The following is a 27,180-nucleotide window of genomic DNA, read 5'->3' on the forward strand; positions in this document are numbered from 1 at the left end:
TTATGGGCCATGTCCCAAGGACATTCTACAATAGAACGTTACATTTCCAGCCAGACCTGTGGGCGTATCCTCGCCGCTACTTCAAAACCAAAAATTCTGGCCTTCGAATTCCTCACTTGCAACATTACGTCGAAAAGGCTTCTGTGAACGCTTGCATTCACAATTACATCAATGTAGTGCGGCTGTGTGTCATAATGCTAACTGGCTGCAATCACAAATGGGACGCCACGCCCGTCGGTGAAGTACGTTACTGTGCTGCATGAGGGTCGGCCATCGATCGAGCCCTACATACCACTGACTCTTCACAGGTATGTAAGCGGCTGCAATCATAGCATGTGTAACAATGGGAGCATAGCATGAAAATCAGTCAAAGTACATCACACTGCCATCGGGATTTGATACATGATTCCAATCCCAAGATGCCATGCGGCCAAATGCAGCCTTACGTGCGGGACGTGCTCGGCCAGAAGGGATTGCATCTGCCACAGATTCATTCAATCAGCACAGGTGGAGGCCATACAGGCCGACAGCACATATATAGCAGACCCAAACCCCTCCCACAACCACTCCCACTCCAAAATGCTACCGGCAGGACTAGCGATGTTGGGCCTGGGGGACCAGATAGCACTGCAAGTGCTACAACTACAAGAAGACGACGAACAACAACAGGTACAACAACCGGGCGCACAGGGGAGACGGAGGAGAAGGAGGAGGAGGAGGGCAAGGCAGGGTCAGCAAGGGCCACAAGCACTGCCACTACCACCACGCAGGCGGCCCGCAATCCCACGCCTCCGAGCCGATCCGTTCAACCTCACTGCTGAGCAGATCCACACCCTCTACCGTTTGGACCGGGACACCATAATCGCCATTGTGGACATGACACATGCTGACCTCGTGAGCATGATAGATAGCCCAACCGCCATCCCACCCCTACTGAAGGTGGTGTCTGCACTCCACTTCCTGGCCACAGGCACCTACCAGCACACAGTGGGACAGTTGCATGGCATTTCACAGCCACTGTTCTCACGGACACTCTTCCAAGTGCACGATGCCCTCCTGAAGCACGCCGACGACCACATCACACTACCACGCACGTACCAGGAGATTACCAACGCAAAAGTGGGATTCCATGCACTTGGCGGCATCCCGGGTTGCATTGGTGCCATCGACTGCACCCATGTTGAATTGGTTGTCCCACATGCCATGGAGGTCCAGTACCGCAACCGGAAACAATTTCATTCAATCAATGTGCAAATGGTGTGTGACTCCAACAAGATCTTTACGCATTGTTGTGCCAGATTTCCAGGATCTACCCATGATTCTATGGTCCTGAGGAACACAAGAATACCACGCTACATGGAGCGACACGCAGGGCACAGATCCTGGCTACTCGGTGAGTCTCATTCCATGCATGACATCGTGGCCCATTTGATGCGTCAATGACCTTGCAGGAGGGGGGGGGGGGGCTACTTAGCACTATCATTCCACTGACACCCTTTATTCGTCTCATACAGGTGATGCCGGGTATCCACTGAAGAGATGGCTCCTTACACCAATCCGGAACCCACAGAACGAGCATGAGGAGGACTACAACCATGCCCACTCACGTACCCGTGTGGTCATTGAACAGGCATTCGGCCTACTGAAGGCTCGTTTCCGCAGCCTCAGCAGGTCTGGCGGGGCACTCATGTACAGCCATGAGAAGGTTTCTAAGATGGTCATGGCATGTGTCATGCTGCACAACATGTGCATACGTAGGAATGTGCCCATGCCCCCTGACGCTGTACTGCATGCACCTGAAGATGATGATGATGATGAGGGTGGGGATGTGGAGGCACCTCAAGGAGTCCATGAGGCACAGGATGCACGTGCAATCCGACAGAGCATCATAGATGCATGCTTCTAGCAACCACGCATGGTGCCTATTACACGGAAAGGGGACCTGTGGCACTGTGTGTGTGTAGTACAGGCACATTGTGGACTGTACGCCTATGAAGGCCTCGTACGCAAATATCAATGTCCACACATGTCATTGGATGATAATGAGGTGCTGTATTGTTAATGTGATTTGATTTATACACCCTATGGACCCGCCACCCAGTGAAGCCCAACACACCCCCTCCACCCTACTACCTCCCCCCCCAACACCAGTGTCCAAATATGCATGCTGTCCGTGGGTAGACGCTATTGCAAGCCCCCTCTACGGGTATCAGGGGCACCCCTGCCCGTGGAGCGCAGGTTCCTGCCAGATCTGCGTTGGGGGCTGCCCTGGACGGAACTTGCCACGGATGATGTCTCTGCCTGCTCGCGTCCATGCATGTCTCTGAGGGTTTGTGAGAGCTCCGAGAGCACACGGCGCACAGCAGCAAGTTCAGCACAAACGTCTTTGGACGTCGCATGCAGTTCCCCCCTCAGGCTCTCGGTGCTTTTCTCCATTTGTGCTCTCAGGCTCTCGGTGCTTTTCTCCATTTGTGCTCTCAGGCTCTCGGTGCTTTTCTCCATTTGTGCTCTCAGGCTCTCGGTGCTTCTCTCCATTTCTCCCCTGAGGCTCTCACTACTTTTCTCTATTTGTGCCCTGAGTGTCTCGGTGGATGTTTCCATGGCTGCCCTGGAACCCCCGCATTCATTTGCATGGTCCTTGAGTAGCGTGGACACTTCCTGCTGTTGCTCGATCAGCAGGTCGAGGGACTGTTGCCTCTGCTGGGCCATGGACATTTGCGGTGGTGTGACAGGGGGGCTGCTCAACACATGTTGCCTTGGCACAGGACTTGTGGGGGTTGGCCAGTCGTCGTCTTCAGGGTGCCCCTGCGTGGTTTCGTCATGGTGTAGGGGATGGAACATGCAGGGGGATTGGGAAAGGTCATGGATGGTACCTACGTCGCCAGCACTGTTTTCCGTGTCGGAGCATGCTGGCATGACAGCTGTGTCACCTATGGTGCTGCTACCACCAGAGGCAGTGCCATCAGATACGTTCTTTGGGGGGACCTGTGGTGCTGGGGTTGTGGACTTGCTGGCTGCTGGGGTGCCTGTTGCAGTCCCCTCCAGTGTGCTGCCACTTGATTCCTGCTGCTGCCGTGTCTTGATCCTTGCACCTGAGGTGGAGGCTCTTGGGACGTTGGTCCTGGCCCTCTTTGCAGGCGTGCTGGTAGGGGTGTCCTGCAGCTCGTCGTTGGTATCGGACCCTGTGGTGGAGTAAAGAGGGGCGACCGTTAGTTATGGGTCTGTCGGATTTGGAATGGCAACGTATCAAATGCATTGGGGTGGTACATGAGGCTGATTTGGGACTGGGCCTTGGAGGTGGTCTCATTTTCGTGTGGATTGAGGATGCATTCATTTGGCTGCCTGCAGTTAGGGGGTGCATGCTGCACATGTAGGGGTTGTTTATGGCATCTTGATTGATTTGTTTATTCATTCTGACTTTTAGAGGGCGCTGTCAGGGCAAAGTATGTATTGCACTATGGGGTCACATGGTACTGCACATGTTCGTGTTTTGTGGATTTCGCATTGTTTCTCTTGGCCAACCTACCTGATTCTCCGGATGTCGGCACTCCTTTCTCCATCCCTCCGACTCCCTCTATGCTCTCCATTCCTATGGTGGAGGCGCAGATATCCTCCCAGGGGGTCAACTTGATGGGCGACTCTGAACCCCCCCCGGTAGCTGTGGCGATGTTCCTGTTCGCAGAAAGTATGCTGCGTACGCGGATCCGCAGGTCGTCCCACCGCTTGCGACATTGCTGTGGCGTGCGGGGTGTTGTCCCCACCGCACTTACGCGCTGTGCCACCAGGGCCCATATGGCCTTCTTGTTGGCAAGGGCCGTCCTGGTCATTTGACTGGAGAAGACGACGGCGGCATTTTCCTGGAGGGTCTCGGTGAGCACGGTCAGTTCCTCTCGGGAGAAGTGTACCTGCCGCTTGCGATCACACGCTTTCTTGGCTACCTTTCCCATATTTATTTTTTTAACTGGGGTTGCTAACGGGTTGGGATGTGTGTCAGGGTCGGATTTTTAATGGTTGTGTTGGGATTCGGATTTTATAGTTGTGCGGCGTGCTGTTTCCCGTTCCGGCCACATGCTTTTACTTCCGTTTCCGTATATTTACGGTGCCCGTAATTTGCGGTGCCCGCTCGTTACGGTGACCGCTCATTACGGTGACCGCTAAGATGGGTGGCGGTATTGCACCTGGTGCAGCGTACGGCGGCGGTAAGGGCCGTTTTGGGGTCATTTCCGCCATCGCAGCCTTTCGGATTCCGCCATGGCGTAATGCTCGTGCCCGATGGGTCGTAATTAGCCGCACTTTGCTCCTTCGTGCAATGGCGGAAACGCTATTTACGCTGTTGCGGTCCGGTCAGTCACTTTCCGCCAGGGTCGTAATGAGGCCCATTGTCATGTTAAGTTTCGTCATTAAGTCAAGCCCTAATAAGTTGACAATATAATAATGGCATAGACATGTTGTGTTCTCCTATAGAGATTGGTCGTTCATCTGTAAAAGGAACTAAACACATCATCCCAGAGAATTCCTGCGCATTCATTGCAATACCTGACATTGGGTATTTTCCCTCACGGACACAGGAACAAGGTGCTCCAGTGTCCACAACAAATGAAAATGTCTTGCCTCCTATCGTCACCTTGATCCTTGTTCCTCTTGGGGGTGTGGTGTCACTGATGGTTCTAAACACATCAGGTCGCTCTTTGGGCTGTCCTATTGTGGATGTAAATTAATCCCTGTATCTCTGAAAGGATTTCCTCCTACCACAGTCACACTCCCTAATTTGGGTGCAGGTGCTTGCTGGAATCCAGTAGCCATATTCCATTGTGGCACCATGGCCTGCTGTGTCTGTGCTTGCTGCGTTTGTACCTGTTGTGCTTGCATGTTGCTGTGATTACAGTTGTGACGATTGCATTTGTAATGGCGCTTGCTGCATTTGCTGTGGTTGCAGCGTATATGTTTGAACCTGCGTGTGATCCTGGGCATAATATTCCTGTGGTTCTGTATTATATTGCATAGCATAGCCCACCCACCCTCTTGGAGCTTGTCAATTTTGCTGCATGCCTCCTCTACTTCTACATGCTCTATCTATATGTCCTATGCATTGTTGCAGTTGTCCTCCATTAAATCCTCCTCTTCCCTTAGGGTTTTGAAATCCATCTCGTCTTCCTCCTCTCTGCCATTTCCTCTTCACCTTGGCCAAACATTGTACCCACTCAGATCCATGGGATACACTACCTTGTTTTTCTGCACTGGTTGCATCTCCTGCGTCACCCCACCTTCATTACTCGTCAATATGGTTCCCTCTACGGCTATATTTGACAACTTCTTCTGAACTAACTTTCTTCTTATTTTCCTCCTGCATTAATCAGTAGTAATGCACAATCCTCAATTGTATTTTTGGCTATGGCTTTGCTTCCATTCCCACATGTTTCTTCAGTTTCCGTTGCACTGGCTCGGGCAGTCCCTAACACAACTTGTGGTAAAATAATTCTACCGTTTTATCCCACGGTACACATGTCTTCATGCTCCCCCATTTTCCTAGTCACACCCATATTTGATGTACTCTGAGTGCTTGCCATACATCTGCTCTGCAATTATTAAATGGCGCTCCTTTGTGTGTCGTGTTTTGTGCAGTCACACCTGCATATCCTGCTTGTTTGCAAATGTTGTCAGCTCTCACCCTATAATGGCTGCCAACGAGCCTTGTATGTCACCTATAGCTAACATCATTCCTGATGTCATTCTTTCTAACTTATAAATTCATGTTCCTGCACCAGAAGTTAAGCTTGGTAATTTACATCTTAAATTGTCTTTATCCATTTTTGACCAAAGTATATATTGTGGTCGCCCTCCCCCTTTCTCTAATGGGAATTGGGAAAATCCTGTTCCGTAATCATACCTGCCTTCACTTCTCGTCTTGCTGGCGGTGCTAGTCTCCCCTGTTTGTCTCCATCCTGGTAGTGCCCTTAATCTGCTTACATAAGGCAGGCATACATCCGCTGCACTGCGCAATTGTGCTTGTGGTCACTCAGTATATGGTGTCGATTCTGGTGTTCTCTCTTTGGGGTCCTCTAAATATGTCCATTTTACCCCTTTTTCTTCACTTGATTCTTCTGAAAACTTGCATGCTCTCTCCCTTCATGCTCTTTCGTTTTCTTCCGTTTCTTCGTCTGACATTATTATGCCCCAGCTTGTATGTCTGCTATCCTTTTCCACATCATCAAGATCTAGTCTACTTAAAGACAGCGTTTGTTGCTCGGCTGTTATGGCGTCATCTGGCCTTCCTCCTGTTCCACTTATAGCGATCCTTCTACGTTCTCTTTGGTTTTATACCCTTCTTTATCCCTCATTTGCCTATATGTTTGTTTGTTTGTTTAGTATTTATTATGCGCACCGGACCCTGGGGTATAAGGGCGCAGAAGGTAAGAATATGTACAGCTTAGAGCATAAGTTACAGGTTACAGTTACAAGTTACAGAAATTACCAGTTACAGGTGCAAGTTTACAATACAAGTTTACAATCGTATGGTGCAGATGCTGTGTAGCAAACAGGCGTAAGCATTATCATAGGTTCAATTAGCAGTTACTGTCGTTAGCCAGTTAATTACAATTTGCCTGAATTTGGAAAAAGAGCATTCTAGCCTTGCGGTAGTGGGTAATTCGTTCCACAATTGAGCAGCTTTGACTGGGAAGCTAGCTCCGCCTATAGTGGTCAGTTTAAAGCGTGGTACTTGTAGACGATTGGTGTAGGCAAGTCTGGTTTGTCTTGTGGGGTGTGATCTAGTGAATCTGTCCTTTAGGTATTGAGGGGCTTTGTTATGTAGAGATTTGTGTGTGAGAGATGCAGTTTTGAGTCTGATTTTCTCATGGGTGGAGAGCCATTTGTGTTTCCTTCTTATTGCTGTAATGTGTTCTCTCCTGGGGATGTTCAATGCTGCTCGGAGGGCCTTATTTTGCTGTATCTGGATTTTGTTGATGATGGATTTAGTGGCTCCTATGTATAGTGCGTTACAATAATCTAGTTTAGAGATGATAAGGGCTCTGGCTAGTGTTAGACAACTGTGCTGAGAAAGGAATTGTTTCCCTGCTCTAATGAGCTTGCATGTGTAGGCTGTTGAGGAAGCTAGGGAGTTTACCTGTTTGGAGAATGATAAGGTAGAATCAAGGTAGATCCCTAATGTTTTAACTTCTTTGGCAACTTGTATGCAGTTCCCATCTATGGTAAAGGAAGAGTAATTTGTACTTAGTTTATTGATGAGGGGTGCGGTGCCTAGGATAAGAAGCTCAGTTTTATCATCGTTCAGGCATAGGCCATGGGTTGCCATCCATGCCTGAACGATGCTGTATATTTTGTTCACCATAGCTAGATCTTTTTCGTAAACCCCTGTGAGTGGGAGGAGGATCTGGGTATCGTCAGCATAGTTAGTATACGTGATACCCAGATGGTCCAAATCATCAAACAGGGGCTTAGTGAATATGTTATATAGCGTTGGTGAAACGCATGATCCCTGTGGCACACCGCAGGTAATAGGGATGGGGTCTGCCGCTGCTGTAGGTGAGAAAACCCTCATGGTGCGGTCACTAAGGAAGGATTGTATCCATGCTATAGCCTCAGTGGAGAAGTGTGCTGCTGAATCTAGGTGGTTACATAGGACTTTATGTTCCACTAAATCAAAAGCGGCCGATAGGTCTATTAGCAGGATGTGTGCTGGTTTTCCAGAATCTCGTACTTTGTCTATTTGGGCTTTCAGGTCAATCAGTGCAGTTTCTGTGCCGTGTAGAGGGCGGAAGCCAGATTGTCGGGAGCCTAATAATTGGTTTCGTTCCAGGAAGTTCTGGATTTGGATGTATGCCACCTTGTACAGTATCTTCAAGAGGAACGGAACCGTAGTAATAGGTCTATAATTAGTGGGTATAGTGGGGTCTAGAGTAGCCTTTTTTAAGAGTGGGAGCACCCAGGACTCTTTTAAGTTACTGGGGATAATGCCTGTGGTAAAGGAGGCATTAATTAACTTAGTGATAAATGGTGCTAGATCTCGTGCGGCATCTTTGATGAGTTGTGCTGGACATAAGTCTCCTTTGCAGTTGGACGGTTTTAGACCGAGTATTGCTTTCTCTACTTCTAGTATGGAGACTTTGGAGAAGTGGAATTGCGTAGTGGGTTTGGAGTTAGGAAGTGTCTTAATAGGCGGTAATATATTGGGTGCTAAGGTCTCGCGTTTTAGTTCTATTTTCTTTTGGAAGTTTCGAACTTTGTTAGAGAGGGCTTGCTGGATTTCAGAGCACCACTTTTTGTCTTTGAGACAGTTATCTTGAGGTGTTATTGGGTTTTCCAGTTCTCTGAGTATGGCGAACAGTTCTTTTGTACTTGATTTGGCTTGTGTGATTCTGTTATTGTAGGTCTCTTGTTTAGCTAGGATGATTTCTTTTTTATAATGAGAAGAGATGTTGACTAGTTTCAGTTTATTTTCTGGACTGGGGTTAGTTTTCCACGTATTTTCCCATTTCCTTTTTTCTAATCTTAGATTTTTTAAGAGGGGGGTGAACCAGTTGTTCAGGTGGCTCTTTGGCTTGCTGTTTCTGAGCTTGAGTGGTGCGATGTCGTCAAGGGTTTTGTTCATGATGTTGTTAAATTCTTCCACTAGGCTGTTAGGATTAAGGTTGTCAGGTAGAGCGTCCAGAGTGGGCATGATGCCGGGGAGTAGTTTGTCTAATGTCATGTTTTTTTTGTTTCTGGTAAGTGCAGGAGGTGCACACGGTTGTTGTAGTTTGGGGGTGGTAGTGTCCAAGGAGAATGAAATTAGATGGTGATCTGACCAGATTTGGGGTGAGATGGAGAGATTGGCTATATTGCAGTTGTGGTCAGCAATCCAATCAAGGGTTCTCCCTTTGATATGGGTGGGCTCAAGCACTCTTTGTGTGTAACCCAGTTCTGTTAGGGTGTTGGAAGCTGCTGTGGCTTGTAAGTCGTTGATATCATTAAAGCCAATATTGAGGTCACCTAGTAGTATTGATTGAGTAGTATCTTTGAGGTTTTCTGATAGGATGGTAGTTAAGTCTTCTATGAAGTTCTTGATAGGACCTGGAGGTCTGTATATCAAGTGAAGGTTAAGAGTTTGTGAGTTGGCTGTGGGTGTCTTGGTGGACATTATCTCACAAGATTCAATGGTTGGTGAGGGGGTGAGTCTCATCCCGAGTTTAGTTTTGACGATGATGGCTAGTCCGCCGCCTCGAGCTCCGCGCCTATCCGATCTGAGGATAGTATAATTGTTGGGCACAGCTAGGGATAGTGCTGGGCCTGATGCCTCATGCAGCCAAGTTTCTGTAATGGCTAGGAAGTCGTAGTTTTCTGTCAAGATAATTTCAGATATTTCTATGGCGTGGGCGACTAAGGATCTAGCGTTTATTAAGGCTCCTTTGATTTTCGGTGTGTGGTTAGGGTGTGTAGCAGTATTTATTGCGGCATTAGGAGGGGCATTTGTTTCTTTGTTTGTTTGGTAGTTATTATACTTAATGTAGTTATGGGTGAATGGTTTGCGAGTGGGTTCCTTTGGGCTCGAATGGTATTAGTTTCGTATTTGATGAGTGGATCAAAGATTCTGGGTAGTCTTGCTCGTAGTCTTAGGTTTCTGTCAGCTATGTTACATTGTGTAGTGGATCGTTGTGTTGTGGTTGCTGTAGGGGGCGACATGGTGAGACGTTCCCAAGGGGCGAGTGAGGAGGCCAGGTATACTAGATAGGATAGTATAAGGAGCATTGTATAATGTGTGAGCATCCTGTATCTAGAATGATGGCTAGAGTTATAGTTTTGGGTAGAGTGCAGGCAGAGTAGCTGCTAGGTCTGCTATGTTGTTATTTAGTGTGTGAGGTCAGGCATATGGTGTTAAGTTGCAGTGATCCTAGGGCGCAGACAGATATAAATCCGCAAGTCTGTTCTCTACGCCTTCTATATCTCGCACATCTGCCCATGATGGTATTCTTGGTACCCCTAGCAGCTCCCTACGAGGCTGTTGTGACACTCTCTCTTCCTCGTCATTATTGTACTTCTATCAGCACTATGCTTCTATGACATAGATACTCTATCTTGTCATCTTGTAGTCCACTACTTCTGTTCATTTCTTCTTCCTGTCTCCTCATCTCCCTTAATTCACCTTCCCCTCGCCTTCTTTGCAACCTACGTTCTTGCATTCTTTGCGCTTCTCCTTTTCTCTCTTCCCTTCTAGTCTTTCCTTTTCTTTCCTTGTCTCGTATTTTCTTAGCTCTTCTCTTTGCTTGCATTCTTTCTTTCTCTTCATATTCTCTCTTCTTCCTTTTCCCACTCCTCTCTCGCTTGACCCCCATCAATGCCCTTATCATCCAGCTTGAGTAATATCTTTCCTCCCATCCATTTATTCTGTTCTATTGTTATTCCCTTAGCTTTGTCCTTAATTTCTTTCTGCTTCTTTGCTTCTTCCCCTATCTCCATCTATTTATCTTGTCTATCCTTTCACTAATCACGCTGTTTACTTTCATGGTATGTCGTGATATATTTGCGTTCTCTGCTGTTACTCTCTTCCGCATTGTCCACACTGTTATAAGCCGAGGGCTCATATGTCGGTTTAACGTGCCCTGCCGCTGCTTTCAATTCCTTTAAAGAATAAAATCCCTTCTTCTCTGTGTCTTTGCTCTTGTTTTGCGGAGGGGAAAGTGGGAGCTGAGTGAGTTTTATTCTCCCGTTTATGCTGATTAAGCATCCACTCCTTCTCCTCTGGATTTTCTTTCTCACTCTGGTACATCTTCCATAGCTCTAAAACAGCCAACCTTTTCTATAACTTCTTTCCCTTATATGTAGCATGCAACTGCATTGTCATATATTGCAATATTATTTTTGACAACAATTCTCCTGAGGCCACGGCATGAGTGTCTTATTATTCGTGCCTCTGACCCATTTCAAATGATATTTCCTTATCTTAGCTGTATATCTTGGCAATGTCCCCTGCACAAATGTAGAAGAGGAGCATCTCCCATGATGATAAGTTGATTTCGACTGTCTATACTTACCCAATTTTGTTATTCTTCTCTTTATGTTATCAAATATACCACACTGATTATTTGAGAAGGCACCATCAATTGCCGGTTAATTATCCGAATATTCTATCAGCTTTTAAAACTCTACACAAAGTTGTTCTTTTTGTTCCTTCGTTTACACTTCATAGCAATTTTTAATATCTTGTTCTAGCATTAATATTTTAAGAGTTTATTTGTTTCCTTTTGATGTTTATCCTTCTGATTGACGTCACTCTTGATAAAAAAAAAATCTAAAAATCAACTTAATGTTTTACTATTGTTTTATAGCTACTAGTTTTAACACAACAAAAGCTTTCCACTGACCTATTTATAACCCCACAAATGTGCACTTCAATACATTTTTCTGCAAATGCCTGCCTTTTCTATCTTTAGTAAATGTATCTCATCTCATTTTTGCCGCATTCTTCTTGTTGGCTTTGCCTCAGGAATCCTAAACACCACTATTTTGAGTCTTTTTAGTGAGTACCGTTCCGTCCGCTTGGAACCAGGAATCGAGGTATCTACTTCTCTCCTTTGTAATCCCCCAAAAATCCTGTTACTTTTATATAAATATATTATTCACAACCCGGTCCCGCCCCCTATTTTTACCACTTGCAATGTTCTACTTGCATCCATGGCTCAACTCAAGTCCCTCAGCATCCACTCTCCATCAACCGTCAAAGGGGGACCTGCTGTATCTTTTACATGTGTATTGTTGCATGCCGTCTCCACAGGAAGCTCTTGTAACGCTCACCTGATTCCCGCAGAGGCGCCGGTCTTGACTGGGTGAATGCCGTATCTTCAAAGGTGATGTGTAACACACGGTTGGCTCTTTGGGCTGGACCTCTGTGCACTGTATGTCTGACTCGAAGAGTAAGATGTCTGCAGATAGAAAATATGGGATTAATGAACTGGGGTTATTGGGTGGCTCTCTCCTCTTCCCTTTCTCTTCTCCTGTAGAACCCCAAAGGTTAACACCCTCACCTTAGGTAAGTGAACGCCGAGCTCTCCATCTGCCTCGGGGCAGGGTGCCGTAACCAGTTTCTTCACTGGATAAGGGTGCAGGCCTCTTGACCTCAGAGGACTGCTGTCCGTCGTTAACTGCACGAACGGTAAGTTCTGGGCACTTCAAATGTCTTAAAAGTCTTTTGTAATGATATCTCTTGTTTTGCAGGGTTCCGGCGATGGCAGATGGCGGGCTGATGAGAGTTGAGGATCGAACCCGCATGAGGAATAGAAGCGCCTGGAAGCATGTAAGTAAGCGCTTGTAGCCTGCTTCACGATGCGCACTAACTGTCCCTTTTATCTTGCAGGTACAAGTTCGGAGCTTTAGAGAAGCTGAAGGGTGCTGGAATACCCACTGGATTCGGCGTGGGAAGGAGTAATGGCACGTGAGTAATAAAGTTGCCCAATGTCTTTAATCGCACCTTCTTTTGTCTTTCAGATGCCGGAATGCAGTGCGAAGACCTCCGGAGCATGCGAAGAGAAGGTAAGCCTTTGTCTTTCAGATGCCGGAATGCAGCGCGAGGCGTTGGTGACAGCCGATGGACCAGGTAAGAGATGCGCTGCCACTGAAGACCGTAGTGCTAACCTGTTCTTTCTTTGTCTTTACAGGTGCTGCTGAAGACTGGATTCCAGGATGGTAAGCCTTTGTTCCCTTAGGCCCAGGATCAGAAGCAGAAGACACGATGAGCGTTCTGCTGCAGAGAATGCAGAATAACGCAAAGCAAGATTCATCCATCGGGTGTGGTTTAAATAGCCTCCTGTAGTGCTTAGGTGTCTCCTTCCACAGCCACGCCTAGGTAAGAAAAGAGTTCCTGCTTTCCAGAAGAGTTCCAGTGTTCTGAACCTAGGGAGTGGCTCCTGCCCCACCCAACAGGAAAAGTAGTCCCAAACAGAAGAGGATCAGGGGTTCAACTGGCAGTTAAGTAAGCAGCATGGTCTGCTGCAGGTAAGTCCACCCAAGCATTATGAGCCCGGCGCTTCCAGCGCTGGGACTGGGCATCTTTATGAGCCTGGTGCCACTGGCGCCAGGACAGGGTCCAAAAGGTCCCAATTGGGACTGGCTGGCACTCGGAACCAGGGTTATGGGTCTGCTTCCAAGGGAGTCGGGCAAGTCCTGATCTTTTGGAAGCAGAGATCATGACAGCACCCCCCCTCAAGGCGCCTCCCAAACCGGGCTTCTCCGGGGGTTTGGGCTTGTTAGGAAATGTTCGATGAAATCTTTTGATTAGACGAGGCGCGTGGACATATTCTGCAGGTTCCCAGGATCTTTCTTGGGGACCGTAGCCTTTCCAGTCAATCAGGTAAAATAGTTTAGATTTGGAGATCTTGGAATCCAGGATGCTTTTGACTTCAAACTCAAGTTCTCCATCAACTAGAATAGGTTTTGGAGATGTAGTTAGTCGGGTTTGAGGTTGCACGGGTTTTAATAGAGAGACGTGGAAGACCGGATGTATCTTCATGTGAGGGGGCAAGTCCAACTTGACCGCTACTGGATTTACTATGGTAGTGATGGAATAGGGACCAAGGTATCTTGGGTTGAATGTGCGTGGTCCTTTTAGAGGTAGATATTTGGTGGATAACCAGACTTGATCTCCTACTTGATATTGGGGGGCTTCCTTCCGATGTTGGTCTGCTCCTTTCTTGTATTGTTCTTTAGCCCTTTGAAGGTGAGAAACGGCTTCCTTAAAGGCTTGGGTGATTGTAGAATGCAGGTGGTCTACTGCTGGTGTTCCAAGATCTTGGAGTGGATCCAACTCCGAGGTTCGAGGGTGACTACCGTATAAAAGAAAAAACGGGGTCTTCCCAGTTCCCGAGTGGACAGAGTTATTGTAGGCATATTCGGCTATCCAAAGGATATCTTTCCAAGTTTTTTCAGTTTGTTGTAGCATGCAGCGCAAATACTGTTCCAGAGTTTGATTGGTCCTCTCGGTTTGTCCGTCGGTTTAAGGGTGGTGGCTGGTCGAAAGTCTCACATCAATTTGAGCCGACCGACAGCAACTTCGCCAAAAATGAGAAATAAATTGACTACCTCGATCCGAAATTAGAACTGAAGGAAAACCGTGCAGTCGGACGATGTTTTCGAGAAATTCTCGGGCCAGAGTTGCTGCTGTTGGTAAGCCTTTGAGTGGAATGAAATGCGCCATCTTGGAGAATAGGTCCACGATTACTAGGATCGTATTGTATCTGGAGCATGGGGGTAGATCGGTGATGAAGTCCATAGAAAGCGTATGCCAAGGGCGAGGCGGGATGTCAATAGGGCGTAAGAGGCCGGCTGGTTTTTCCTTTTGACTCTTGTTTTGGGCGCATACTCCACAGGACATTATAAAGTCTCTGATATCTTTTTTCCAAGACGGCCACCAGAAGTAGCGCTTGATCTTTTCCGAGGTCTTGGTCATACCGGGATGTCCTTCCATTAAAGAATCGTGATAACAAGAGATTACCTTTTTCTGTAAATCTGTGCTGGGCAGGTATAACCGTTCTTGGAAATATAATAGGTTGTCCTTCACTGTAAAGTCCTTTCCCTGCAGATGCCAATTCTGTATGTCTGCTGGAGTTACCAGTAGCCTGGCTTTATCCTTAACTTCCTCTATGGATTGTGTGGCGATTACACCTAGAATTCTTTGTTCGGGAATGATAGGTACAGGTTTAGGATTGATCAAATGTTCTTCCACTCCCATCCGAGAAAGGGCATCAGCTTTACCGTTTTTTGTACCAGGTCGATAGGTAATTATGAAGTCAAACTCGGCAAAGAACAGTGCCCAACGGAGTTGCCTAGAGGATTGAGCTTTTGCGGTTTTCAAATATTGCAGGTTTCGGTGATCTGTAATCACAGTAACGGTGTGTCGGGCCCCCAGAAGATAATGCCGCCAAGCCTTAAAGGCGGACTTGATAGCTAGACGTTCCTTATCAGTAATAGTGTAATTGATTTCAGGAGGCGAGAATTTGCGGGACCAAAATGCCATGGGATGCAACTGATTGGTTACTGGGTCCTTTTGTGATAGAACTGCCCCCATGGCAAGGCTCGAAGCATCAGTTTCAACGATGTAGGGGAGTTCTGGGCGAGGATGTTTTAAGATCGGTGCAGAGATAAATCTAGTCTTCAAATTATGGAAAGCTTGTTCCGCCTCGGTAGACCATTCAAAACGTTTGTTTTTCTTTAACAAGGCGGTGATGGGCTGGACTATTCGAGAGAATTCGGGGATAAACCTGCGGTAAAAGTTAGCGAAGCCTAACATGCTTTGAACACCTTTTACGGAGGATGGCGATGGCCATTTGAGAATTGCATCGACCTTCTTTGAATCCATACGCACTCCGCTAGGTGATAATATGAATCCCAAGAATTCAACTTCAGTCACGTTGAAAACACATTTTTCCAACTTAGCGAAAAGTTTGTGTTGACGCAATCTCTCGAGGACCATTTTCACGTGTTTCCGATGTTCAGTTACCGATGAAGAATAAACGAGGATGTCGTCAATGTAAACAACAACACACACATCTATGAGCTCTCTGAGGACATCGTTCATAAAATTGTTATGTAGTGGCTGTCTGTGTAATGCTGTCTTGCTGTGAGCCTGTGATGTCACATGGAATGTCACTGTGTGGATGGTGGAATGTTTATCTGAAGGTTCCATACTGAGGCAGTTAGAGCTCCCCTGCCTGGGTGATGGGGCCAGTGCTGTTATAGTCCACACTCTCTATTATTTATCTTTATGTAACTGTAATCTAAGTTCCTGTAATAAACCTAAGAAGTAACTAAGAAAGCCTGGAAGTCACTTCATAACAATGGCGACGAGGATGTCTTTCAAGAAGAACCTGCGCACAGAATAAGTAGTTGAAGTCTGAAGGAGCCTGCTGCGGGGGGTGCAGGAGAGAGGAGGACAAAGTGGTGGTCAGCACTGCCCCCACATACAAGTAAGACCCATCACCCAGGGCCAAGGCGGGGGAAGAGCAAGGAAGCCCCATTTCTTCAGGCATCAACAAAAGTAAGGTGATACTTTTAGAAGAGGACCAGTGATGGCAGTTGGCAGTCCAGTGATGTGATGGCGCCCTGTGGTGAAGCAGAAATTATGAGAAGTGCCCACAGAATTGAAGCTGGTGAGGGCAGCTGTGTAAATGATGCCCTGAACTCGACGTGGCATAAGTCCTGTGGGGGATGGGAAGACACATTCGCCCTTGCAGGTAGCCAAAGAAGTGATGAGCTGAAAATGCCTGCCCTGCCTTCCCCCTTCCTTTCACAAGGAATATAAGGTACTGTAATGTTGTGAAAGAATGACTGAAAAGAGCAAATGTGAAGAGTAGAGGAAAGTCATAAGAAGAATTAAGGGGGGCAGCAAGTGCAGTGCAGTACAGGAAGAAGCTGTTTAAAGTACTGTAAAATATGGTGTGCTTTACTGCTAGGATGAATGGCAGCCAAGAAGATGCAGCAAGTTTTTTTTCATTCTATCAGCTTTCAGTAAAACAAAGCACTGCAGAGTACTGTAAAATTGGTTCTTAAAAAAAAAAAAAAACAAAGAAATGAAATCAACCCCTGCAGTAATGAGGATTGTAGTATGGACATGAAGCGGCTTGTGATGAAAAGTGCTGTGCAGCTTTAATGACTATGCAAGAATGTCATTATTGATGTGTGTGCTCCTGCATGGCCGTTGGAAATGATCGTATTCTGATGATCTGCTTTCCTTGGCTTGTGTTTTGAAAGTGATGGTGTTGGCGAACATAGAACGCTGGTGAACAGGTGTTCTCAGCAATCCTCGAACAAACATTCATCATCAGAACGTGTAATGAAGCCGTTCGTATTACGGCTGTGATTGTCGGAAGAAATAGGGAAACATTTGAGGAATGGTCGCATGAGCGTGGCCCAACGTGATGACGTGCGCGGAACAAATTGAGTTCTGCTTTCCCTATCATCAGCTCTAAGTGAGAGAGAGCTACAGTGAAATACAGCCTCCTGTCAGTTTCAGGTTCAAAGGTGACCGCGATGTTAGAGTGCGCAGGAAAGGAGCGTGTGCAATGCAGCTTGAAAAAAAAAATGTGAAAAGTAAAAGGTCGCCGAGGGATTATGTGATTCTTTTATTTTTTAATGTCTTAGCAAGGAGGATTGGTCAGTACTAGTGGAGGCTAATACGACGACAAAAGGGGAAGTTACAGCTGTTGTGCTCGTGTTTTGTTTTGGAGAAAGCATCATATGCTAATGTGAGATGTGGTCTGCAATGAAAAATAAAAGGGGATGTTTTCAATTTACTTCGTCATGGCAGCAATAAGTGACTACAATGCAACGTTGTTAAGAGGATACCATTAAAGCATAAATATGGAATATTTGTCATGAAAACAACAACACAGAGTTGTGTAAAGGTAACGACGAGTGAATAACATTAAATGTGAATGTGACGGTTCTCTAGATTTAAGTAATGGTGTTTATGTGTGCTGTTAAGGGCACCATTTCTAGTATTAACATGAATCTACGAGCAATTTATGGACTTCACAACTTAATGTTTGGTTAAATGTGTGTTTTTAAATTAATGCGTTATATATATGTATCCTTTTTATTAAGTGTGGAAGATTGAGCTAAAATAACCTGTTGAGGATTTTCAGGTGTAGGTTGCTAACAAGCAACATGGACTTTTAGGAGCAGAGTATTTATCTTAAGGTCAAGAGATGACCATGGACTTCTAGGTCAAAAATGTTGATTATCTTAATAACACTGCAGTGATAACATGGTAAATTGTAAAATGTCTTAGCCTGATTCAGTTTAAGTTGGAAGTAAAATAGTTGCACAATAGTGGGCATGTAGATGGTATGGATCTGGCAGTAACTGAAGAAGTAGCGCTTCTGATGTGGATGGCATTTTGTAAGTACTTAGAGGTAGCGCCTCTGGCTTGAGTGACATTGTAGTAGTAGTTAGAGGTAGCGCCTCTGGTATGTGGGTCACGAGTGAGAGAGGTAGCGCCTCTGGTGAGTGTGGCTCAATTGGTATTAGAGGGAGGTAGCGCCTCCCGTTAATGTGGTAATAATGAGAGGTAGCGCCTCTGATGTGTCTATGTCACGATTGGTATGAAGATGAGGTAGCGCCTCTGGCTTGAGTGACATTGTAGTAGTAGTTAGAGGTAGCGCCTCTGGTGAGTGTGGCTCAATTGGTATTAGAGGGAGGTAGCGCCTCCCGTTAATGTGGCAAAATAAGTTCTGAAGTGAGGTAGCGCCTCTGATGTGCGTGTCACCAGGGTGTTTGAAGGAGGTAGCGCCTCCGGTGCGTATGCGAAGAATTGTATTGAAGAGAGGTAGCGCCTCTGGTGAGCATGGACCCTAGTGTACGCGAGGGAGGTAGCGCCTCCAGCGTGTGGAACATTCTGTTGTGCGAGAGGTAGCGCCTCTGCCAGTATGGAGTAGGGCTAGAAACTTAGTAGATTAGTGTCGCGTTGGATTGTTTCCACAGATATCTAAAGAAGGTAGCGCCTTCGTTTTTTTTTTTTTTGCGATATTCTTCCTATATTTTGCTGTGCCAAAGACTGCGTTTTCTCCGGACAGCCTGTTTGGCATAGTACTCTTGTAATTCTGTCTTAGGTCATCAGTGGTCAAATGCCTGGTACGCAGATGGACTCGGGATGTCTGGCCAGTGTCTCATGGTGATCTGTGGTATTTGGTCGTATTGACTAATCTGGTACACCTGATAGGCTGAGTCTATTTGGAACTCTTTATTGTTTTGCTTCTGTGTGTGTCCGGTAAGGAAAGGAGATGTGTTGTGTAGTGACCTTATGTGTGGGTGTCTGGTAAGGAAAGGAGATGTGTTGTGTAGTGACCTTCTGTGTGTGTGTCTGGTAAGGAAAGGAGATGTGTTATGTAGTGGCTGTCTGTGTAATGCTGTCTTGCTGTGAGCCTGTGATGTCACATGGAATGTCACTGTGTGGATGGTGGAATGTTTATCTGAAGGTTCCATACTGAGGCAGTTAGAGCTCCCCTGCCTGGGTGATGGGGCCAGTGCTGTTATAGTCCACACTCTCTATTATTTATCTTTATGTAACTGTAATCTAAGTTCCTGTAATAAACCTAAGAAGTAACTAAGAAAGCCTGGAAGTCACTTCATAACAAAAATATTGAAAGGCGGCCGGGGCATTGCAAAGTCCGAAGGGCATGACCTGATATTCAAATAGCCCATACTTGGTGCGGAAGGCCGTCTTCCATTCATCGCCCTCTTTTACTCGTACCAAGTGGTAGGCTCCTCTAAGATCCAGCTTTGTATATATGCATGCTTTTCTGACTTGGTCCAGGAGTTCAGGGATCAAAGGTAACGGATATCTATTCTTAACGGTGATCTGGTTCAGGGCGCGATAATCTATACAAGTTCTAAGGTCCCCTTCTTTTTTTGGAACGAAGAACAAAGCTGAGGAAGCAGGGGACTTGGAAGGACGAATAAACCCATTCGCTAGGTATTGATCCAGGTATTGTCGGAGGTGAAGATTCTCAGGCTCGGTGAGGGCATACATTCTACTACAAGGAGGAGTAGATCCAGGTATCAGGTCTATCTGGCAGTCATAAGACCGACCTATGAGGAGGTAGAGAGTTAGCCTGATCCTTCCGGAAAACATCTTGGAATTCTAGGTATTCAGGAGGTAACTGAGGAGCCTCCGAGGAAATTGCTGCCAGTGCAACACCAAGTCGAGGGTGACAAGTAGAGACACATTCTGGAAACTGAACCGTTCTTGCTCGCCAATCGATCTGAGGATTGTGCTTCTCTAACCAAGGAATTCCTAGAATAATCTGGAACTGAGGGGCCTTGATCACATCGAACACGATCTTCTCATGGTGTCCATCTTGACTTACTAGCGTCACTTCTTGGGTGGTATGCGTTACTGGTCCGGAGGCTATCTCCGTACCATCCACCGTAGTAATGACGTCCTTTACAGCCTTTGGACAAAGAGTCAGATTCATCCTCAGAACCATTTCATGATCCACATAATTGCCGATGGCACCGCTGTCGACGTAAGCTTCAATCGCATGTAATCGATCCGGATGTTCAGGGCTAATGAGGACCATAGGTATCACGAAATGCGAGGTCACGGAACTGGTTTTAACGCTCGGCAAGAGGACCTCTATTCTTGTCGGCCGAGGTTGTTTCCCTGCTCAGAGTTTGTGACCCTGGTAACTGCAGCACCTATTGCCTTCTTGGCTGGTTTCACCGGACAGTCTCGAAGAAAGTGCCCCGAGTTTCCGCAATAGAGGCATAATTGCAGCTGTTTTCTCCTTTCCCGCTCCTTTTGTGTTAGTGGTCCTTTCAGGCCCCCTATTTGCATGGGTTCCCCGGAGTCTACTCCTTTGGTAGGAGTTGGTGGTTTGGAAAATACTCGAACATCAAACTTGGAACGATCGGCCTTCCTGTTCTGCAGTCTGTGGTCAATATGAACGACTAAGTCAATATAGTCCGAACAGTCTTGCGGGGGATTCACTACTTGGGCTAACACATCTTTGAGCTCTCCACGTAGACCTCTATAAAACAGCGTAATCCTTTTGTCCTCAGGCCATCGAGTTTCCACTATCAGTCTGTTGAAAGACGCAATATAAGCCAAAAGGTCTTGATTACCCTGTCGCAATGAAAGGAGCTCATTGTCCAAGGCCTGCCCCTGTGAATGTCTTGCAAACAGTTTTTCCATACTGAGCTGAAAAGCTTGAAAATCATGGAGAACCGGATCATCTTGATTAACTAGAGGGATCGACCAGTCTGCCGCATTGCCACTAAGGTACGAAAGCACGAAAGCTACCTTAGCTTGATCAGTTGGAAAGGCTTCTGGTCGGCATAAGAAGTGCAACCGGCACTCATTAATAAATACTGCAAACCTCTTTGGGTCACCAGAAAATCGTTCGGGCGGAGCCAGAGGTACATTCCCAGGTAGGTTGATCTGCACTGTGTTCGTAGAGGATGTTGAAGGAAGATTTGCCCCTGATGCGGGTAACGGAGTTTGTCCGGCTTGTGACTGTAGCAATTGTCTAGCGAGATCGTCTGTTCGCTCCTTGGAAATAATCAGTTCCCTTCTTAGAGCATTCGTTTCCTGACGGGCTGCATGCACTTCTGCTCTTAGTTCCCCAAGTAACTGGGCTAGCTGGTCGGTATCCGAGGTTTCCATAGCGCCTGGGTGGGAGTTTTGCGATAGGCTTTGCGTTCTGTAACGCTCACCTGATTCCCGCAGAGGCGCCGGTCTTGACTGGGTGAATGCCGTATCTTCAAAGGTGATGTGTAACACACGGTTGGCTCTTTGGGCTGGACCTCTGTGCACTGTATGTCTGACTCGAAGAGTAAGATGTCTGCAGATAGAAAATATGGGATTAATGAACTGGGGTTATTGGGTGCCTTTCTCCTCTTCCCTTTCTCTTCTCCTGTAGAACCCCAAAGGTTAACACCCTCACCTTAGGTAAGTGAACGCCGAGCTCTCCATCTGCCTCGGGGCAGGGTGCCGTAACCAGTTTCTTCACTGGATAAGGGTGCAGGCCTCTTGACCTCAGAGGACTGCTGTCCGTCGTTAACTGCACGAACGGTAAGTTCTGGGCACTTCAAATGTCTTAAAAGTCTTTTGTAATGATATCTCTTGTTTTGCAGGGTTCCGGCGATGGCAGATGGCGGGCTGATGAGAGTTGAGGATCGAACCCGCGTGAGGAATAGAAGCGCCTGGAAGCACGTAAGTAAGCGCTTGTAGCCTGCTTCACGATGCGCACTAACTGTCCCTTTTATCTTGCAGGTACAAGTTCGGAGCTTTAGAGAAGCTGAAGGGTGCTGGAATACCCACTGGATTCGGCGTGGGAAGGAGTAATGGCACGTGAGTAATAAAGTTGCCCAATGTCTTTAATCGCACCTTCTTTTGTCTTTCAGATGCGGGATGCAGCGCCGAAGGCCTCCGGAGCGTGCGAAGAGCTGGTAAGCTTTTGTCTTTCAGATGCCGGAATGCAGTGCGAAGACCTCCGGAGCATGCGAAGAGTAGGTAAGCCTTTGTCTTTCAGATGCCGGAATGCAGCGCGAGGCGTTGGTGACAGCCGATGGACCAGGTAAGAGATGCGCTGCCACTGAAGACCGTAGTGCTAACCTGTTCTTTCTTTGTCTTTACAGGTGCTGCTGAAGACTGGATTCCAGGATGGTAAGCCTTTGTTCCCTTAGGCCCAGGATCAGAAGCAGAAGACACGATGAGCGTTCTGCTGCAGAGAATGCAGAATAACGCAAAGCAAGATTCATCCATCGGGTGTGGTTTAAATAGCCTCCTGTAGTGCTTAGGTATCTCCTTCCACAGCCACGCCTAGGTAAGAAAAGAGTTCCTGCTTTCCAGAAGAGTTCCAGTGTTCTGAACCTAGGGAGTGGCTCCTGCCCCACCCAACAGGAAAAGTAGTCCCAAACAGAAGAGGATCAGGGGTTCAACTGGCAGGTAAGTAAGCAGCATGGTCTGCTGCAGGTAAGTCCACCCAAGCATTATGAGCCCGGCACTTCCAGCGCTGGGACTGGGCATCTTTATGAGCCTGGTGCCACTGGCGCCAGGACAGGGTCCAAAAGGTCCCAATTGGGACTGGCTGGCACTCGGAACCGGGGTTATGGGTCTGCTTCCAAGGGAGTCGGGCAAGTCCTGATCTTTTGGAAGCAGAGATCATGACAGCTCTGCAATCTTACGGCTAATGGCAGGAACAGCCAAAAGTCCGAAGATCTGGGCCTAGGGTGACTAGACCTGAACCATCCGCCCAACCTTGAACTTTCGGCTCGGCTAGCCACACATAAGGAAACCGAAACCCAGGTGCTTGAATCACGTCAGATTACTCCCTACTTGCCCAATTAATCCATCATCTCTCATCAGACCGGCCATGAGCCAAACTTTCCCATTTGTAGTTGACTTTGTAGCCTACTCTCTGTGCTAGGACATTCAAGGGAGTGAAAGCACTTCACTATCTTCATCCAAAGCTTAATGAATAGCCCTTGTTTTCGACTTCTGAGTCACATGGGAAGTGACAACGAATTTGTCGATTACAGCCTCTTATTTACTGCTGTTTGATTTAATTATAGTGAGTGTCATTGCTCCCCTTGGCCTCTAGTGACTTGCTCGCTCTACCTTGTATAGACTTTATACACTTTAATTGTCCAATACTTGCCTCTTGCAGATGTTTTCTTCTATTTTAACTTGGAGAAAAATATCTCATCCATGGCTTAACCGTCTGCCTCACTTTGTTATTTGCAGTTATTCCTTAATATTAGCATCCTTGATCCCAAGCCAACATAGACCCCTCTTTGTTTTGCACATGAAGCTGCTCATCCACTGTCTCCTGACTCTGCAACCCTGATCTGTTTCTAAGGCAGTTGAATTGAATATTTACACAAGCTGGTGTCCATTTTCCAACAACGGCCGTTCTTGCCTCGTTATATATTCCTCTATAGCAAGCTTCTGTGTATCTTTTCGACCTTGCGTTACTGCATATTTCCACTTATAGGTCAGCAAGTTACTTTGTCTTCTTTTACATTCATGATTACTTTATCGTTTCATACATTTTTCTCTTATTGCTTCAGTTACATGGTCACTCTTAAGTAGTTCCATATCATTTCAATAGGGCCGCGTATATCTTCTTTAGGATATCACTCTATCCACGTCAGATTTCACTCCATTCTCCATGATGTCCAGTGGTGTATGCTGACATCCTTCCATACGGCATCCTTCAACACTTTCAGTATGAGTGTACATGCAATACGGTTGTACATATCATCTTTTGTACACTCGATGTGGTAAGGGCATAGTCTCACATAGGGACCTTCTCCTGCTGTTCCAGCATGATGGCAATGAGGGGGTGGTAGTTTGGGAAAATGCATCCAACTGCTCCTCTACAAGAGTCTCTGAATATATACAAAAAGTACTATGATGATAACCACTGAAAGAAATTTATATTTTACAGTGACGTTTTGTGTGAAGATAATGTTAGCTGTTAAACAAGGTAAGTGTGCACAACTCGTGAATGTACAGAAAGTGTTGCAAAATGATGTGAGTGTACCTGATGGTAAAGTCAGCATGTAGGATTTCGAAGTGAAAAGAGTAGAATCAAGAGTGTGAAGGGACAACAAGACAAAATAGAACACTACTATAAAAGTGTTTCAGTTAGAGCTTTTGAACTGTAACAGAAACAAAAGGTTTGGAAAGGAGCAAAAGCAGTAGAAATGTGTACAGAGATGGAATATTAGGATTTGGCGAGATGTATGGCACAGCAGAGGAATAGCAAGAGGCCGAGAATAAAATCAATGAGGTCTCTTAATTTATAGGGAGGAGGCACAGGTGTCTCACAGCACCCAACCAATTATCAGATTACCACATTTATACTGTGCTGGCTATGGTCTAGAGATGCTGTGACCTAGAGAAAGATTTGTAAAGTAAGTATTCTGATATTTACAGGTTCGTGAGAATCACATTCCATAAAATATGTAGAGCAAAGTTAAACTTGTAATCAGATGACTTGGTGTATACAATTGCTTAGAACCAATGTTTTGTATGTGGTTTGTGAGGTGAGGGGTTTAGGGGGAGATGCATCTGAAGGAATGATGTTATAGTAAACTATACATTGCACAGGATGAGAATAGAGTGTAAAGGAAATTGGTCAAAAATGATAATTGAAGAATGGAACTACCAAAGGAATGTGGATAGTAAGGTTTCTCATAATAAACATGTAGTACTTGCCTTTCCATATCTGCAGTGAATCATTACACTTTACAGCAGTTACAGCTTCTCTGAGCAAACGTAGGTAAGGGAACATTATTTCACAAAGGCAAAACCCTCTTTTGTAAGGGCTACATCTAAGTTGTTCTGCAATCCTGAGAGGACGAGGGTCACCTCTCACTGGTATAGGTATCTTGAAGGAAGTAAACTTTTTATGTTTGAATAACAAATTGATACCCAGATTTTTATTTTTGCAGAAAAAATTAGATGTGTATTTGTACTTTTAAAAGTTAGTTGTTTGTATTTTAAGTTTTGAAAGTACTTTTCAAATATATTTATTTCCTGAAGCTTTTTAAATTGTTACTAGCACATCACAAGTGATGTTTTTACTGTATAATGTTTTGTTTGTACTTAAAGTAATTGTGTTCATTTACAATTGTGGCCTATTGTTTATTCTTAGGATTTTGGTTGATTTCCAAATTGAATCACATTCAGGCTTTTTATCTGAGTTTTTCTTTCATTGTACATTGATTTTAAATGTGCATTATTATGCTTTCATATGGTATAACAAACTCATCAGGTATGTTGTAAAAAGCGAACATTGTGTTCTTAGTAATAAAGGAACATTTAAGTTAAATGCACTGTGTGTTTCCCTTTGTTTCAGGAACTCAGCGAGTTAACTGTCTGCAGCAGCCCTCTACCACTCATAGATAACGACTGTAGTGATGATGAGATGGTCATAGAGGTAATTGAACATGTTATACTTTATTTTCGTGTAAATACCTTTTTTGTCACAATGTATTTAACACTGGCAGGTAAGTCCTTGTTCTACCCATTTATTACTATGTTTTACACATAGCAATTACCTACCTGTTCTTCAAATGGCTTTGTGTCACTTTATTTTTTAATTTGTTCATTAATTCTATTGTTCAAGACATTTTACAAATGGTAATTCGTCTCAGCCCCTGCATGAATTATTTTAAAGCATTAGGAGCAAAACAGAAATGATTGTAAAGGGCCACATTTGAGACAGCCCTGGGCCCAATCATTGACTCTCTCACTTAACTGTTTATGTTCCGCTTATCATTCCTCCCTTATATATTGTTCTAATGGAGTCTTCAGCCCTCTCTGAGCCCCAGAAAAGAAGCACTCTATCTTAAACGTCCATCTGAAGCATCTGGCAGAAATTCCACCCACCACCCAGCCTCAACTCCTTGTTTCTCCTTGTTATAGTTTTGGGTGACCTATCACAGGATAGTAGGACAATGTGGTTTTAGCATTTGAGTCCTCATCAGCTAGGTCAGTGACATAATTATCTTTTATCTCGCAATAACAGCTTCTCTGAATATTGTAGTACAGGAGTTCAAATCTTGGTCTTATGGTCATGTCCACGCAAGGTTATTTGTCTTTTATTGCATCTGTTTATTAGTGGTGAGGGGGCTCAACATTGAAGATGAGAAAGCAATTGATTAATCCAAGTAGATAGTTCACCTAGAACTCTTATTAATCGAACTGCGCTTTACAAATGTCCAGTCGTACTGCACATTGAACATAACTGCCCCCCCTTATGTATTTTGTTCTCCAAGTCCTCTTTTAAAAAAAAAAAAGTAAACATTATAGAACCTCTGTTAATTTCTAATGTGTTTCATGTTGACTTTTTTTGGAGGGTCAGAAAGAGGCGACAGACCAGAGCTTGTCCTTTTTACTGATACTTTATTTCAATAAGAAAAGGGCCTCACTGTCCCTAATCTGTGGATTTCCCTGCCTAACAAAACTAACTAGGGTGCGTGTCATCAATGTGGGATGTCCAGAAGTAAAATCTGTCCTCCCTGCAAAACTAAACTATGCTGACCTATCACCAAGACAAAACCACTAAAGCCCAGGAGAATGACTCCCTTCTCCTGGAGTGACTCCCGTCTCCTGGAGTGACTTCCCCAGCCTTAATGTAGAATCTTCAGATAGTTCTTGGCTATCCGTTGAATTAAGTAATTCAGTTAACTTATGGGACTTTTCCTGCTCTCTGGCTCCCCTTGTTGCTATTTTTGTGATGCCTTATTTTGGTTCCTCCTTGCCTTTTGAGTTTCTGCCACTTTACCTTTCTTCAAGGTCTTTGAAAGTCTCTTTCTCTAGTATAAACTTTACCTTCTGAGAAATGTAACCCATTTTCTTATTGTTCCCTTTCTCAGTCTTCCTCTGGTTATTCGGTACCTCACAGGAACGAATATGATGATCTAGATAATTACTCTGTTTCGTGTTTATTTGCTCTCTCTCTGGAATATGTACTATGAACCCAATGATAATTCTCACTCTCCTGGTCCCTTGTTGTTACTGGGACAAGTAAAAAGAGACAAGTGATGATTTGTACTTTCTTGATTTCTCAGCTTCTCTGCATCCGCTCCGCAGGGCCAAAGTCATAGCTCTCTCATCATAGTTACAGACTGCACAGTACACCACTCCTGGGTCATGCCACCACTCATGACTGGCTCACTTCT

At 45.6% G+C, this 27,180-nt stretch overlaps 1 protein-coding gene across 2 annotated transcripts in view; it reads left to right on the forward strand.

The window, feature by feature from the left end:
- Positions 1-27,180, forward strand: part of ATF2 (activating transcription factor 2) — a 1,079,253-nt gene that overhangs the window by 497,317 nt on the left and 554,756 nt on the right. For both annotated transcript variants that reach the window (XM_069616143.1, XM_069616142.1), the window contains one exon: positions 25,353-25,433. In XM_069616143.1, coding sequence (XP_069472244.1) covers positions 25,353-25,433 — 81 coding nt within the window. The remainder of the gene's footprint in view (positions 1-25,352; positions 25,434-27,180) is intronic.

This window comes from Ambystoma mexicanum, chromosome 9 (assembly GCF_040938575.1).
Source record: "Ambystoma mexicanum isolate Mex_15411 chromosome 9, UKY_AmexF1_1, whole genome shotgun sequence".
Taxonomy (NCBI): Eukaryota; Metazoa; Chordata; class Amphibia; order Caudata; family Ambystomatidae; genus Ambystoma; species Ambystoma mexicanum.